Below are 16,751 nucleotides of genomic sequence, written 5' to 3'. Positions count from 1 at the left end.
GGAAGCGTTTTGCCAGATTTTGGAAGCAGCAGGTGTTTCCTCAGCCGTTATCAACTATTAAACCATTAACTACAAATAATGATTTGTTTTTCTTCTGTTAACTTTACTCAACTATCACGGTGCACACGCAGCATAATAACATACATACACCTTACGTAGACAAAGAGCCATCTGGATGTTTAAATCCGTATCTTAAAACGCCCGTTTTGATCTGCCACGTTCGCTGAAGTCGGAAACGACGGCGACTGAAAGCGGAGAAGTAGAAATGTTTGACTGCGCACTTCCTGTTTGAAGAGGAGATTAATCACAGATTTTGAAGGAGTAAATGATTGCCCAGCTGGACCATATTTAAGCCCAGCAGGAAGTGGCGGCAGCGGAGGCGTTTTGTAAAGGTACAGCTTGAATAACAGTAAATCCGTCATTCCGAGGCGCCGCTCGTAGAATTTTAAACGTCGGTGTGTCGGAATTTGAGTAATTTGTACCTTTGGTGTAATAAGATCACGACAGCATGGATTAACAGCTCTGATCAGCATCAATTATGCAAGAAAATATGACTCTGAATCTCTTTAAAGATTGATGACATATCTAAGATGCTTTAACCTAACATCCAATGGCGTTAACGCAGGTCACATGACTTAAAACAATGGATAAAGTCTCAACACATCCTCTCCTGCGTTACCTTGGCAGCTATGGAGGCGGCGGTGATGTGGGAGGAGGAGCTGTCCTCGGTGGACGCCACGCCGCTGTCCTTCTTCTCCTCGTCCTCCTCCTCGCACTGGACGCCCTTGTCCTCCGTCTGTCGGCGCGGCGAGCTGTTGGGCGGCGGCGAGAGGGGAGGCGGCGGCGACGGCAGGTCCTCCAGCTCGTCCGCCGCCTCCTTCACCTTCACCACCGCGTCCCGCAGGAGATCGATGGCGTGCGGCAACGCCGGCAGGATGAACTGGAAGCATTCCTGGAGGGGGAGGATAGAAGACGGCAAAATGAAATGAGTAGAAACTCTAAAAACAGAAACACATTCAACAAAAAAACGTGATAAAATTGATTTGAAAACAGGAAATAAAGGTCCTGCCTCCCTTCAGAGCGAAAATATTTGCCAATTGCTCTGTGCAGGAATATTATTATCTGTTCATTCTTATATTAAAAGTTATTTTTGAGGCGGTGGCGGAATAAAAACACATCTTCCTCGACCTTCTTCGCGCCCAGCTTTCGCTCTGTGTCAGTGTGCCTGTGGGCTCCTCGGCGATGCTAAATACTCCATTCTCCTCATTTCCCTAGACAAGAGCTAATCTGTGAAATTATTTATCTCCCTGTGTATTTTAAGCATTGAGAAGATACATTATTAATCGCCCCACCCGCACTTTACAGCGTCTGAAAATGGGGCCTTCTGGGGCCGACTTTTCCCACTTCCTGCCTGGATCAAATATGACAATCTTGATTTGACTGAATTGAAATCCGCTTTAGGATTGTGTGTGTGGAATAACGTCCTCCAAGAAAACGGGTAACAGGAAAGCAGAATGGGTTAACCAATATCTTTAAGCTGTACTTCCTCCTTTATTTACACATAAACACACAAAAACAACACGCCGCCTCCCGTTTGTGCTTCTTTAAGCGTGTTTGAAAACAGTTTTGGACAGGAGCTGTGTCAGCCTGAAGGAAAAAGAGGAATGGAGAAAATCAAGAAGCGAGGATGGAGCGTCAAGACCCCCCGAGACATCTCCTTGAATTTTGAGCTTTCATGACATGTTGGGTTTTTTTGGGTTTTTTTTTAAGGTGCATCAGGAGTGGCTTTTTTTCCCCTCCTCTCGTCTCTTCTGTTTCGTCCTGGAGGAGAGTAACTGTCAAGAACACTAAAGAGCCAAATCCCTGGATGTACTGTCAGCGGAAGTGAGAGAGAAGGATGGAGGATAAAGGGAACGTTGGGAAAGGAGAGGGATTCACAGGAGGTGAAGAGAGACAGAGATTCAATGAGAAAGCCAAAAGACGCAGACAGAAGAAGTGAAGAAGAAAGACGAGTGCGAGGAAAATGAGAAGGAAGCGTCTTCAACGCGTCTGCAGCACGTCTTACCTTTAAGACGGGAGATCACAGTCATTAAAAGTCTGAAACGGGCGGCCGGTGTCGTTAACGTTAACCAGGGTTTGATGAGTGAGACGCTAATATGACAGCAGATGGGGGGGGGGGGGGCGCGGCGGCGGCGTAATTGATTAAAAGAAATAGTAAAATCGATCAGCAGAGGCGGGCGGGGCGTAACGAGACAGAGACAGATGTGCAGGTCAGCACAGCGGAGAGAGAGAGACAGATGGAGGGGAGAGGAGAGGACACACACACACACACACACACACACACACACACACACACACACACACACACACACACACACGGTAACTGATGTCAGAACCGTCTACATGCAGCATCAGGACCGGGACACCGGCTGCATCCACCTTCACACTGCTGGGTGACATCACCTGACCTTAAGCCTAAATCTCGGATTGTGGCTCGGATCCGGAAAGAGAACAAATGAGTGGACCCAGAATCCAGATCCCAATCTGGTTCCTGATCCTGGTTCTAAAGAGAGCCAAAAGAAGAAACTCATAGCAGCTTCTTCTACTTCCTGCTTCCTACCTGCGAGCCTTTCTTGCTTCCTGGTAGGTTGATGATGAGCGTCTTCCCTCGGATGCCGCACACGGGTCTGAAACATGGAGGCAGAGGGAGAGCCGTCAAACGAATGAAGAAGAACGACAACAAGAAAAAAAGAAGAGGAAGAAGAAGAAGAAAGAGGGGAAGAAGAAGATGACGACGAACAGGAAGTGCATTAGGGTGACTAATGTGTCCGATTATGGTGATGTATGCCTGCTGCTCCGCCCTGATTGGCTGATGGGGCGGCGCCGGTCACTTCATCAGCGCTGATGAATGAACCCACTCACAGGTCCATCTCACGTGGACAGGTTAGACGGGCGGAGTCACTGTACGTTATCGATCCGGAGGGAAACGCCGACCGCCTCCGATCACGACTCAGCAGTAATTATTACGTCAGGTCACATGACGTTTACCTCCAGCAAGACATCCCAGACATGGATTTTGTGTCAACGTGATTATCTTGTAAATTTGTGAATAAACATGATTATAAAAAAACAGAATCAAAACTTTGTGCTCTCTAAATAATGTCCTCTAACGTTTTTGTTGTGTCGTGTGTGTGTGTGTGTGTGTGTGTGTGTGTGTGTGTGTCTGACCTGGACAGCATGCCTAGCGGCGTGACGTTGAGGGATCCCATCAGCATAGCGAGGGACATCCCTGGAGCCTCGCGCTCTATCACCTCCTTCGTGGCCTGGAGAATGCGGCGATGAAGAGGAGGGTCGTTAGTGAGGTCACCGTCTGATGAAGACGTAACTATAAAATGACTTAACCGACTCAAATAATGTAAAGTTCAGATGCATAAAATACACAAAGACACCACAGCGTTTAAGTTTCCTCACTTACAGACATTTTTTTAGAACAAAATGAGCATAAAAATGACTTTGTTTAATTTACAAGGGCGTGAATCAGACAACATGTGGTGGAGTTCGATACTGCTGTCTGGAAATTGTTGAAAAAAAATATTCTTTTACCGACAATAATACTTGAAAACTTTCTGTAACTTTGACTGAGTGACTCAGAAAACATTTACAACAAAATGTGGAGCAGATGGGAGCAAAGAAACGCCAAACAGGGCGTCTTAAATATATTTCTTGTTTTAATTTTATTACATTTTTAGTTATTACATGTTTTTTAAGTACACTGCTAGAATTAAAAGAAAAAAACTCATTAATCAAATATTAAAAATAACAATTTTGTTTTTTCTTATATATCTGACATTTTTATCCTACCTCGTCTAAAAATGTAAGCTGTTAATGGGATTTTTCTTTAATATTCAGGACATCAAAATAAAATTTTTGAAACATATTCAACCCAAATGTTTTATTTTATTTTTTTAGAATAAAACCAGATTTCACCAATAAACCCTTAAAGGAACGTTACGCTTCAGAATAACGCCTCGTTCAGAGAAATCTTGTCTCTTTCTCGGAGGAGAGGTGAAACTGTAACGATCAACCGGATGACCGGGAAACGCCGACAATCGTCCCACACTTTTACAACAACCTATTGAACGTGAAAAATCAGTAGTGCCCTTCAGGTATTGATTTACAATCCCTCTCACACAATCTATGTCTCAACTGTCTGAAGGCAGGAAAATCCTTATCTGACCCGTCTAATTCGCCGCATACAGTCCAGCTCCCATTAGCAGCCGGCATAGATTCGATCTCTGGGATCAATACAGGAATATATCTCTTTTCTCGGTCAGTTTGTGCAATTAAACAGTCTAATATCGACTGGGTTTATCCTGCAGCAGGGGATTTTATGTAAAAATGACTTTGTACAGCGCGTGTGTGTGTGTGTGTGTGTGTGTGTGTGTGTGTGTGTGTGTTTGTGGGTCGGAAGGGGTTGTATGACATCATAACTGTCAGAGACAGGTATGGGGAGGTGGGGGGGGAGGTAAAGACTGTGGGCGGTGCCAAAGATGTGACAGATGACTGTACAAGGGGTGTGGCTACTTTTGACCACACCCATAATAGAGGAAATTCTAATTACATGGAGCTTTTTAGTAAAATGTTGTCTTCTGATTTGGACTAATCAATCAGAAATCAATAGAGTTGCCTGTGAAGAGAGAAGCATACATTGGTCGGGTGGCGACGAAGAGGAAGATATGAAGGTCTGATGCCTTCTTGGAGCTTTAACCTTTGACCCAGACCAACCACGGAAACTCTGTGAACATTGTTCTGATCCAACAGAACAAAAAGTCTTGATAAAAATCATCTGTTTTCTTTTAAATGTGCTACTTTCCGAACTTTCCAATTAATTATAGGAAATATGACTAACATAAAAATTATGATATAATGTGTCAAAAACATACGATCAAATTTAGAAGAAAAAAAACAGAAATGGGACATAGCCACATCGCTAGGAGAGTTAGCGCTAGCTGTCGCTACTATAGCAACACAACAGGATGACAGACGAGCTTCAGCAAAGCCTTGAGATGTTAAAAAAAACAAAAACTAGTTTCCGTCGATTGCGTCATTAATTTATTAGCATGTAATTAAACCTAAACCTAAAGTAAACCTAACGTAATCAGCGGACCCAACACAGTCACAAGTGTCGTCTCGTGTCGCGCCGCCGCAGACAAAGACGTCCATGTCTCCAGCACACGGGGGTGGGATCAGATAGCAGCCATTATCAGCGTCTGCGCGCCGTCCCTCTTCCAGGAAGACTGCCGTCCGCCATGATTAATGAGGACCAATGATACTGCTGAGCACCACAGCTCGCCCCCCTGCAAGATTGCTTGTGTGTGTGTGTGTGTGTGTGTGTGTGTGTGTGTGTGTGTGTGTGTGTGTGTGTGTGTGTGTGTGTGTGTAAGAGAGCGAGAGCGAGGTCGGCTGAAAACGCATCGCAGAGGATAAGCTAAGCAAAACCAAAAGACTGAATCCAGAAATTCACATTTTTCATCCATAAGTTTGCGTGACATTTTGCCTCCACGTATTTTACTGGTAGAGGAAATGTTTCACGCTGAAACACTGACACCCATTATCTCTGAATCGCTTGCTGCACAATCCCTTTTTTTTTTTTTGCAACAGAAGTCAGTCAATAAGGATCTAACTTTTGCCTCTTTATTTCCCATGTGACTGTGAGGCTAATTACACTGTGTATTAATCAGCGCTGCAACACACACCTGCATCATCAGCAAAAAAAACCAAACAGCCGTGGCTGTCAGAACACACAGATCCGTCTTTCCTTTTGTTTAAAGGCCTTCACCAACAAACAAGGAAATGCAAAAACCAAAACAAAAAACCCCACAACAACTAAAAGACATGTATGGACGACGTCGCTATCGACAACCGACCTCTGGTGTGACGTCTCTCGGGGCGAAGCCAGTGCCTCCGGTGGTCAGGATGAGGTTCAGTTCCTTCTCATCGCACCAATCCACCAGAGTTTCCTGTTGGTTCACAAACGCACGGTTTGTTCATAAAGATGGCTGCAGATACCTCGAATAGATGTGCAGACGGATCTGGAGATTACGTACCTTAATTTCGTCGATCTCGTCCGGGACTATCTTGTAGGCCGAGATCATGCCCCCCAATCTGAGGAAGGAAGGAAGTCATTAGAGTACACGTGCAATCAGGAATACATTCATTCCTAGATGATATTCTCAATCAATGGTTGCACAGTTCTTTGCAACGAGAGCTCACCCCCCCCCCCCGGACTGCACACACCACCCTGCCTCTGGAGGTGGAAGGCCCAAGCGGATCAACGGGTTAAGCAACAGATCTGGAGTATTGTGGGTTCACCTATACCTTCCTCAAAGGGATAAAGCATACCCTGCTGAAAAAAAAAAAAAAAAGACTCCCAGATCCAAGTCATGCACCCTGGAGCTTGTAGAAGTCTGTCCCGGTCAGACGGCGAACAAGACTGTTAACGCCTGTCATTCATGAAAACGCATACTAGTGAAGACACAGCCAGAGAGAAGAGAACGCAGAAAGAATGAAAAGTTTGAAAGGAATAGAAGGAATGCAGAGAGAGACAACAGCAGGTAAGGAGAGAGAAAGGGAGAGAATGTCCTTGAACATCCCTGATATGAAAGGATTTTCCAGCGTGGCCCACAAAACAGCGCCGCATGGCGACCTCTTGTGGCCAATCTGAGTACTACAAGCCAAAAAAACCCACAACCCCGGGCTCAAGGTGAAGGCACAGACACTCCTTATGTAACCCTCTGCTTTTTTTTCCTTCTTCTTCTTCTTAAGGGGAACTATTTTTGGGCGACTACTGCATCATATTCCCCCGCCGCATCATCCAGTTAAATATCACGCCCCGCTCCCCCACAGATAAACACTCATAAACTCTCTGAACGTCAAAGCATCTGCCCTTCAGACGCTTTTCATCCACAGAATCCGTTATCTCTGCTCGATTTTTCAAACTGTGCATCGGAGCAGCAGAGAGACACGCAGCGGGAGGGATGACGCGGAAAAACCGCAACGCACGCGTGTGTGGAGTGGATGCGTGAAACTCAAAGAGAGGCCGCGTGGTTCTGACACACACACACACACGCACGCACACACACACACACACACACACACCAACCAAACACACAGTCCTCTGCTGACATTCCTGTGATGGCATGAGGGATTTACTTCTCTTGATGTGTGTGTTACAGTGTGTGTGATGCATTCATGCACATGCATCCTGCTGTTTATGTGTGTGTGTGTGTGTGTGTGTGTGTGTGTGTGTGTGTGTGTGGGTGTGTGTGTGTGTGTGTGTGTTACACCTCGGGAGAGTGCAGGAGCTGTCAGGTCAAATCACCTCTCTCCCTCTCCTGGGGTTTTTATGGCTCTCTGTTTCAGCCCAAATGAAAATATGCTCAACACAAATAACTAGGGTTCCTTCCCACCGTTTCCTAGGCAACCCCTCCTGCCTGGAGCCTCTAGTTGCCGTGTTGTTTATCGTGAGACATTGTGTGAGAGTTTTCTGTAACTATCGGGGATGCCATATTTGTGCGAAGGCAGCAATATGTTGTTGACTGGGCATTTTGAGTGTGTGGAGGTAACTGCGCGTTAAATGAATCTGTGTGTGTGTGTTTGTTTGTGTGTGTGTGTGTGTGTGTGCATGACACATGACAGGTGGTTATAGCATGCATCGACTGCAGGAATCAACGATTTAAAGGGCTCGTAGCAACAGATTTTAACATTTGTTTTCCACACTAAACACAAAATGCTACATTTAACGACAACTTTGTATAAAAAATATTAAATTATTTAATTGCCAGAAGAGCATCCTTCACATATTTGCATATCAGATGCTGTGTAATCTCTGGGCCCACCCTTGCTTCGTCATTTCCACCACTTTTAAATCATTTGTCCAAAAAAAAAATCAACCCAAAATTTCTCAGCAACCAGAAACTGGCGTCAGGATTCGCATCAGGTCACATCAGCTCTCGGGGAAGAACCGGCGACGCTGGCATTACGCCGCTGGGATGGACACGCCCCTCACTGGTGATTGGCAAAATTGAATTGCAAACAAAACATGAACATGAACACAAGCTGCAAAAAAAAAAAAAGCATGCATGCAGATTCTGGATACTTTCATACACTGTAGGATGTTTTTGTGCAGGCTCATGCATGAGGAGGCGTGCTTATGCATGAGTGGATGTGAGTTTTAAACTGTGCCCTTTTCTTCTGCAGAGGGGGGTCAGGACATATGAAGCTCTTCTTCAAACCGGGATGAAGGCTCTCTGTCGGAGGTGTGGACGGATTCTGACGCGGCTGGAGGAAAAGGATGGAAGAAGGGAGAAAGGGGCGAGATGGAAGGGTGAGAGCGCGACAGAAGTTTTTTGACCTGAAAGCCTGGATGCTTCTGCCAAATCTGTCTATGAATAAAAGACGAGCGCAGAGAGGAGGATGAAGAAGGAAAGGATGAGAGAGAGAGAGAGAGAGAAGAGGGAGTGATAGACTGTCAAGGGCTCACTTAACAAGAGGGATGAAAAGCGTGTGTGTGTGTGTGTGTGTGTGTGTGTGTGTGTGTGTGTGTGTGTGTGCGCCAGCTGTAAATGTTGGTGGTAGTGGGACACTTCCAAGATAAGACCCATCTGCCGGGGTGATTCCATTAATAATACAGGCTCGTTGTACGAGGCACTCAATCTCACTCTCTCATTCTTTCTCTTGCTTTCCTACAATCACTCCGTCCCGGGAGGAAGACGGGGGGGGGGGGCATTCGGCGTTAGCGTGGAGCCCAGCCCATTACGGCCTTCTTGTTTGGTCGTCTGTATGTGGGAAAACCTCTCAAGGGGTCACCTCTCCACAGCCCGACCCCGATGAGAGCTCTGAGTGCTCCGAACGCTCGGCCAGGGGTTCCACTCACACACACACACACACACACACACACACACACACACACACACACACACACACACACACACACACACACACACACACACACACACACACACACACACACACACACACACACACACACACACACACACACACACACACACACACACACACACACACACAATAAAAATATTCTGCAGACCACTCTGCCCCACAAGCGTTCTATTTATTTCCAGAATAAATGTCATCCTGCTTCAGATCTGCCCCAGCTCAGAGTCCCCCCTCCTCTAGAGTCCTCCTTCCTTGCCCCCCCCCCCCCCCCCCCAAACCATTCCATCGTCTCACGCTTCACGTGTTTGAACAGCAAAAGTTAACACCCGTGTCCAAACACACGGTCGATGCTGCGTCTTTGCTCTCATCTCAGTCAGACGCTCTGGGGTTTGTTTTGTCCATTTTTAGCTCTTTTTTTGGTCCCCCACCCCCTCCTGAACCGTATTTGCCCCTCATTTCTAAGCTCGGGGCTGTTTTTTGACAGCTAGCGGCTAACTTTATCTGTCCGCCAGCCGGTTCTGAGCAGGTCGCGGCCTTTGAAAACCTGCTGTGTCGGGAAAGAAAGCCGCTGGGATTGGATATAAAACCAGTAGCCTGTAGAAACAAAACGTTACGCTGAAAGACACTAAAACGCTTCTCAGAGCTGAGATGAGCCGCGTGGCGATAACGGGTTTGATTTTGATTTAAATGCTACAGCAGCTTTAAACAAAAAAATTGATGGTGATCACGTGCTAGCATGCATTTGGTCAATGAGGCTTAGCATTAGCTTAGCTTAGCATTATAAACTGTATGATGGCGCCAGATGTCAAAGCTACATGGAAACTTAGCTTTTGATGTGTCGTAAGTTTTTATTACATAAACTTTAATGGACTTTTTACTTATTTTTATTACATTTAAGGACGCGTAACAACACAGTGTTGTCATTGAAGGCTAACAGGTGGCGCCGCTGTTAGCTGGTTTATTCTCTGCCGTGACAGTTTTATAAAATTGACAAAGGTTGTTGCAACAGGAACTCACGGCGGAAAGGTAAAGCGTGCACAAGGACAACCAGACACAAACACACACACACACACACACGTACACACACACACACACACACACACACACACATACACACACACCTGCATCATCTACATGTCCTTGAGTCTAGGTATCATTTATTTGGCCGCCCATCTGTTTTTCTGTTTTTTTTCCCCACGCATCATTTTTCTCCCACCTGACACACCTCTGGATGCTCCTGAACGTCGATCCGGGCAGAGTGACTGATTGCATGCGCCAACATGTGTGTGTTTGTTTGTGTGTGTGTGTGTACCTGTGATTGTAGTTAATGCTATATGTGTCCTGCTGTGGCCCTACACTCCCTCTTCCTCTTCCTCCTCCTCCTCCCTCCCTGTCTCTGCCCCAGCAGTAGAGGCATATTGGGGGCCCAGCATTCCAGCTGGTCAGCCTGATGGAGGCGCTGACTCGTGGCGCGGAGCGACGCCGCACCGAGGTCCCAGAGTCGCTGCCGGCGACTCATCGAAACACGGGACCGGAGCGGAGGGTGAGGCAACGATCCTCGACGAGCGAAACATAAACGCCAACACAAACAAGTTTGTCAGGGAGAGTTTCTGGGGGGGCAGATGGATACAACATCAGCTGAGACCGGACCTCCTTCTTTACCATGTGTTTGTGAATTGGGGAAATGTTTCACTTAGGAGTTGTTGGACTTCGGAGCTCAGTCACTGAACTGCTTAAACTTGTATCTCGAGGTACTTTTATATTAACAAAAACGTAACTTGACCAAAAACGACCTTCTTAATCATGCTTTCTTTGCCACAAGCCCGTATTAAAGGCTAAAAAAGCCAAATACAACCTGGAGGACCGGGCAGGGTAAAACCTCCCGATCAGTTCTCGCACATAAAGACAAATATTCACCCTCACATTTACACTTATGGACACTTCAGGGTCACATGACATGTTTTAGGCGTTGGGAGGAAGCCAGAGAACCCAGACGGAACCAAAGCCGGCTCATGAGCAGCGCTAACCACCGTCAGCGGTAACATACACGCTACACATCAGCCTCAAAATCAACACACCGTAATGGAGATGACAAGCATGGGTGAGTCCAGGCTCCGATGGAGGGGGGGTCTGGTGACACGCCGGTGGTATTGACCGGTGTGATATTGTGACAGGGGAGCGGGGAAGCATTGGCGAATCAATGGCAGCGTGGAGAATGACTCTGATGTGTGGAGCGGCGTGTCTGAGGCGGCGTCGGGTCGCAGTCTGTCGTGTTTCAAGTCTCAAAAGGCGGTGTGTGTGATGTGTGTGTGTGTGTGTGTAGTGACATGAAGGCCGGTTATCGATCAGCTGACATGAAACACAACCTCGTCTTTGCTCATTATGTGACCAAAAGTATAGGGACACAGGTGTTTAGTACCTTTGCAGCTGGGTTTCACGGACCAGACCCGGTCGCTGGCTCCTGTTGGAGGAAACATTTTAGATGGTAGTGTGATTCCACAAGTTTGGGGATCCTTTTTCTTTCCTGTTTGAACTCTTTGCACAAAGCAAGGTCCATAAAGCGGTGATGAGGAAGAATCTGCCGAACCACATCGGTACCCCAACCTCCAGTGATGCTCTTTGACTGAATCAACAATCCAAAACCTTGAGGAACCCGTTTCTGGACAGCAAATTCATACCTGAGACGCTAAGCCTCTTCGTTAGTGCGTCCACATACTTTAGGACATGATTTATTTCTTATTAGATAGGTAAACGGTCGCTTTTGAGTCAATAACTTTAGTTTACTTTCGTTCACATGAAACACGCAAAGGCCCACAAGTCCAATCGGGATGTAAATGATTATTTTCTTGTGTATTTCCTGCTCTTCTGTCCTCGACACAAACCTTTTAAGGGAAACTGTGGTTGATTTGAACTCCTTTTGCCTATTAAAGACTTTCTGCAGCAGCTAAGTGTCATCCTGAAGCAGGGAAACACTGCAGGTCTTTTGTTGTCGCCATGCATGCTGGGAATTTCTCTCCGTAGGGCGACATCGAGCCCCGACATGTTGCGTTCGAGAGACATTTTTTAGTTTCTTAGTTACATTTCCTGCACAAAACCAGGAAGCCCTGCACACACACACATGCAGAGAGGTTCGTCTTCACAGAGCGGGACGCTTAGGGTTAATTAAAGGACTCACGTTTGCATAAACGATGATGTGCATGAAGGTTGCCTGATGGTTTTTTCACATCATTACAGTATTGGATTTATGGAAAGGAAGGAAAATACTCACAAGGAGGGATCATGGACGAGATCTTTGAGGTTGACGCCGCTGCGGTCCTCGGCGAGGTTTCGGAAACAGCTGTCGCTCACTGGAGGACAAACACAGGAACAAACATTAAATTAAGGGTACAAAATCATGAGCAACCAATGTTACAGCAGCAGCATTCCTCAAATAAAGAAGATTATCTGAGTAGATGATGAAAAGTCCACAAACAGCATCCAAAACATTCCAATGGAAGATCATTTTTTAACATTTTGACCCTTTTCTGGAAACAAGTTTATTAATCCTTACACCTTATTTCACACCAGTTTAAAAAAAACCTCTCTCTTGGACACACTGGGCTCCTTTGAGGGTACATTAGCATGATAGCTAAGCTAAATTTACCCGCTATGGGAAAGGATGAGATGCTGCAGCATCTTCAGCATCTCATCCTTTTCATATTCTTGCAAATCAAATATGGCCGCCATCAGATTTAAGCGAGGATTCCGACGTCACATCCGCTGCCATCATCGCCTTCATCACGCTGGGAAGATGTGAAGCCACACCTTCACAGTAAGAAACCCCCGGCTGCCCCTCCACTGTACAGCAGGAGCCGGTCGCCACGGTGATTACAGACGGATAGAGTGACGGATGGGGTGAGGCAGGGATGAAGATGAAAACATGGGGAGAGGAAAATTGGAAAATAGCAACACAGGGGGGGCGGGGGGGGGACAGATGGACCAAGAGGATGAGGAGGGGGTGGGGGAGGACGAGGTGTTTGGCCATCTCTGGGGGGGCCAAAAGTGAACGGACACGCTGACGTCTTAGACGAGACGCCGACGGTGATGGCGCAGTGGAATGAATCCAAAAAAGTCAATACACCGGTCGTAGACAAGACTGGAAATGTCACCGTGTTACTCCAATAAAGTGCCATGATCCATGAACGGGGGTGGGGGGTGGGATGGGAGGGGGGGATACTGGGAGAGAGGATGAGTGAAGCAGGAATGATGTAAAAAATAAAAAACTGGAATGGAATTGGGTGTGAAGGAAAGAAATGTAACTGAGCAGGGAAGGGATGCCGGGGAGGACAATGGGGGGCAGAAGAAGGGATGAAGAAGATGCAGGATTTTATAAAGAGAGAGAAGAAAAGAAGGAGGGGGTGACGAGGGACGGGGCAGCGCCGTGGAGACGGAGGTAAACAGAGGGTGCGGGATGTTGCTCTGGGGGCTTTTGGTAAATAAATAGCAAGAGTGCTGACATTTGCACACCGAGCCCTGCTCAGGAAAAAAAAAAAAAGAGAGAGAGAAAAGAGAAAGAAAAGAGAAAGAAACGAGGGATGAATGTGAGATACGGAAAGACTGCAGGGGATTGGGTGAGAAGAAAAAAAAGGTTGCAGGAGGAGAGGAAAGACGGGAGCGAGCCCACGGAATACACAGCGTGGCTTTAGAGGGGCGCTGCTGCATTCGGTGTGTGTGTGTGTGTGTGTTTATGTGCATACGTGTGTGAAACGGGGACTTCCTTCAACACTGCAGTATTCCTTACATTTACTTGCACACACACACACACACACACACACACACACACACACACACACACACTGAGCCCTCCTCAGTCTTTCTCTCCCAGCTACCCCTTGATCTAAAAATAGCCGTTCCACTCTCCTACAAGAGGCAGCAACCATTCTGAACCAATCAACATGCTCTGTCAAAGGCAACCGGTGCCCACCACCCCTCTATGTGTGCGATTATGCACACAGAGGGGTGCAGCAGTCTGCTGCACCAAGGGAGGACAACACACACACACACACACACACACGTGTGTGTGCGACGAGGGGAACCCCATCGTGAGCCGGCAAGAGAGGAATGGCGGCAGGGCGATCGCTTCGATGGAACGACGAGGTGGATTGGAAAGCCAGAGGGAGGAGATGGGGGCCTAGGGGTGGGATAGGGGCTGGGGTGGGGGGTGGGGGGGGGCAATAAAGACATAAAGAAGGTGAGATGGGGGGGGTGGGGATGAGAGGGAGATCTGGAACAGGCTTCAAAGGATTATTAATGTGATCCTGTGTGAGAGGATGGAGGGAGATGAATAAGGAATAAGTGTGTGTGTGTGTGGGGGGGGGGGGGGGTCTTCACAGGAATTTCTGACATCGCTCCCTCCCACTCATAAGCTCCTCCCATGCACTCCAGGTATAATCTAGTGCTTTGCTTTCATTCGCCGTGTCCCAATTCAGGCCGCGTTCTTGGAAAGCTGCAGACCGTTTGCGTCACAGCGAGGGGGGGGGGGGGGGGCAACAGGTTCCGTCCCATTTTGAAGACTCCTTCAAACGTGGCCTTCTTTCCTCCCCACCCCACCCGTCCTAAGAATCACACAGCAGAACAGGCGGGATGGATGCCCCACGGCGGCGGAGGAGCGAAGGAAGGTGAGGCGTCTCCACTTCACGGCTACATGTCACCGCTGCCATGGCAACAAGTATGACCAACAAACCGCTACCCATTACTAGACAGGGTCCTTCAAAGGACATGTCTTCGTAGGAAGTCATGTGATACCGTACGCGCATTCCATTGGCTGACGGCATCAGGAGGTGCGCTACGTTCTGTGAGTCTCGGACATCCGTGAGACACAAAAGTGCTTTAAACAGTTTATCAGAGTGCGGGGGAAAGGTAATACAGATAGAAGGGGGTTTAAAATCAGTGTGGGGAGGATTCATGAATGTTTAAATTACCGTAAATAATAAGATAAATATTGGTCGCTATATATTGTGGAATTAGTTATTTGCTTGTGGTTCCTGGAACGCATTAACCGCGAGGAATAAGGGATCACTGTACTAGCCTTTAAACACATCAAGAAGCTGACGTCTCGTCAGTGTAGTTTTAATACAAACTTTTATATAACAGTAGAGTTAGCATTCGAGCTAAGCGTCTGTCTGTAATAGTTGTGTAGCGGCTAGTTGCTGTCATCCTGTTAGCCACCGGCGGAGAGGATTCATAAACTCCTACTTATGTTCCATTCAATCATTTCCAGGACATAAAGCAGTCGGGTCTCATTATCTCCCTGGGATCCGACACTAATGGGGTTTTCCCTTATAGCAGGTCCTCAAACACGCATATACACACACACACACACACACACATATGTGACAAAACAAACACACCTGAACGCTCGCAGACACCTCGCCACGGAGGAGAAGTTTCACACAACTCCTGCTACAAATCACAAGACGGAGCGCCTGGAGTCCCTCGCTTCAAAGTCAGCCTACGCTAACGACATTAGCCCTGATGGTGGCGCTACACCCGACTGACACACACACACACACACACACACACACACACACACACACACACACACACACACACACACACACACACACACACACACACACACACACACACACACACACACACACACACACAAATCTAGACTTGTGTGTAAAACTTAGAGCAAATCTTTACAAACATGTGCAAATCCATCAATGGAGAGCTGGCAGCTCCATCCTGGCATCTCTATTGCGTGTTTCCTGCTCTTTCTGAACCAGAGACGCCACCACGGGGTGGGGGTTAAACACCGGATTGGTCTGACAACTGCCGGTGGGTGGGGCCACGCCTCTACAACACCAATGAGCCCCAATCAAAGTGTTATCCCCGCCTCTTTCCCCGTGGATGAAACGCTGAGCTCCAGGCCTGGGATTAGAGGGTCTTAATGATGACTAAAGGTAAGGACCCACCCCCAGATTGTAACGGGGTGGGGCAGATATGGAAACCCCCCCCCCCACCCCCCCGGCCCCTGCGTAGAGCAGCGGTGCACAAACACCAACATCTCCATTCCATGGCAGGGTAAATTTCCAAATTAATAACGGCTTCACGGCGGCGAGTAAAATATAGTAACAGCAATAACAGCAACAATAATCTAATATAAGCCCGCCGTATCTTAGCAACCTTGTTAATTCTGAGAGGAGCAGTGGGGTAAGAAGCACAAGCACAGCATCCATCATCAGAGACACACCCAGCAGCAACACACACACACACACACACACACACACACACACAGCAATTACTCACAAACTCTCAAAGCCACGACACCACGCACACGCAATGCTATCTCACCATTAGCCACCATCTCTCCCACACTGATGCAGATGAACGCATACACATGTGCAAGGTTTTACACACACACACACACACACACACACACACACACACTGATCCCCAGGCTTACTGTAAGCAGCCAGGAGAATGGAGGGGGTGCGGATTGGAACAATGGGATCCTAATCGTAGGGCTGCGTTTCAAAGCCTCTCCCCTCTACAACGCTGTTTCTAGATAAGATTTGAAAAATGCTATTTATATCCGCGGGGAAAGGAGCCAACCAGCAGCTCCGTTTCCATTTATTTGAAGTCAGATCTAAATTGGGATGGAGTTACATAATGCAAAGGAGTGCGACACTCCACTCCACCTGCTACCGCCGAGCCAGCCGTGGAAGAACGACCGCGGAGGGGGAAACGGGCCTTAGAAATGCTACCATTCTGATGCTAACGTCGCAGCTAATTGTCACTCTGGATTA

At 47.4% G+C, this 16,751-nt stretch overlaps 1 protein-coding gene across 5 annotated transcripts in view; it reads right to left on the bottom strand.

The window, feature by feature from the left end:
- gphnb (gephyrin b) overlaps nt 1–16,751 on the bottom strand; it is a 54,908-nt gene that overhangs the window by 23,312 nt on the left and 14,845 nt on the right. For all 5 annotated transcript variants that reach the window (XR_011038921.1, XR_011038922.1, XM_068342160.1 and 2 more), the window contains exons 2-7: nt 12,227–12,305; nt 6,108–6,165; nt 5,928–6,020; nt 3,229–3,323; nt 2,621–2,687; nt 680–952 (exon numbers count right to left, since the gene is read on the bottom strand). Coding sequence is in view for 3 of the 5 variants with exons in the window: in XM_068342160.1 (XP_068198261.1) it covers nt 680–952; nt 2,621–2,687; nt 3,229–3,323; nt 5,928–6,020; nt 6,108–6,165; nt 12,227–12,305 (665 nt within the window). In the remaining 2 variants the exon portion in view is untranslated. The remainder of the gene's footprint in view (nt 1–679; nt 953–2,620; nt 2,688–3,228; nt 3,324–5,927; nt 6,021–6,107; nt 6,166–12,226; nt 12,306–16,751) is intronic.

The sequence above is a fragment of the Antennarius striatus genome, chromosome 19, assembly GCF_040054535.1.
Source record: "Antennarius striatus isolate MH-2024 chromosome 19, ASM4005453v1, whole genome shotgun sequence".
Classification (NCBI taxonomy): Eukaryota; Metazoa; Chordata; class Actinopteri; order Lophiiformes; family Antennariidae; genus Antennarius; species Antennarius striatus.
The sequence above is the reverse complement of the archived record's forward strand: the minus strand, read 5'-3'. Positions and strand labels throughout refer to the sequence as shown.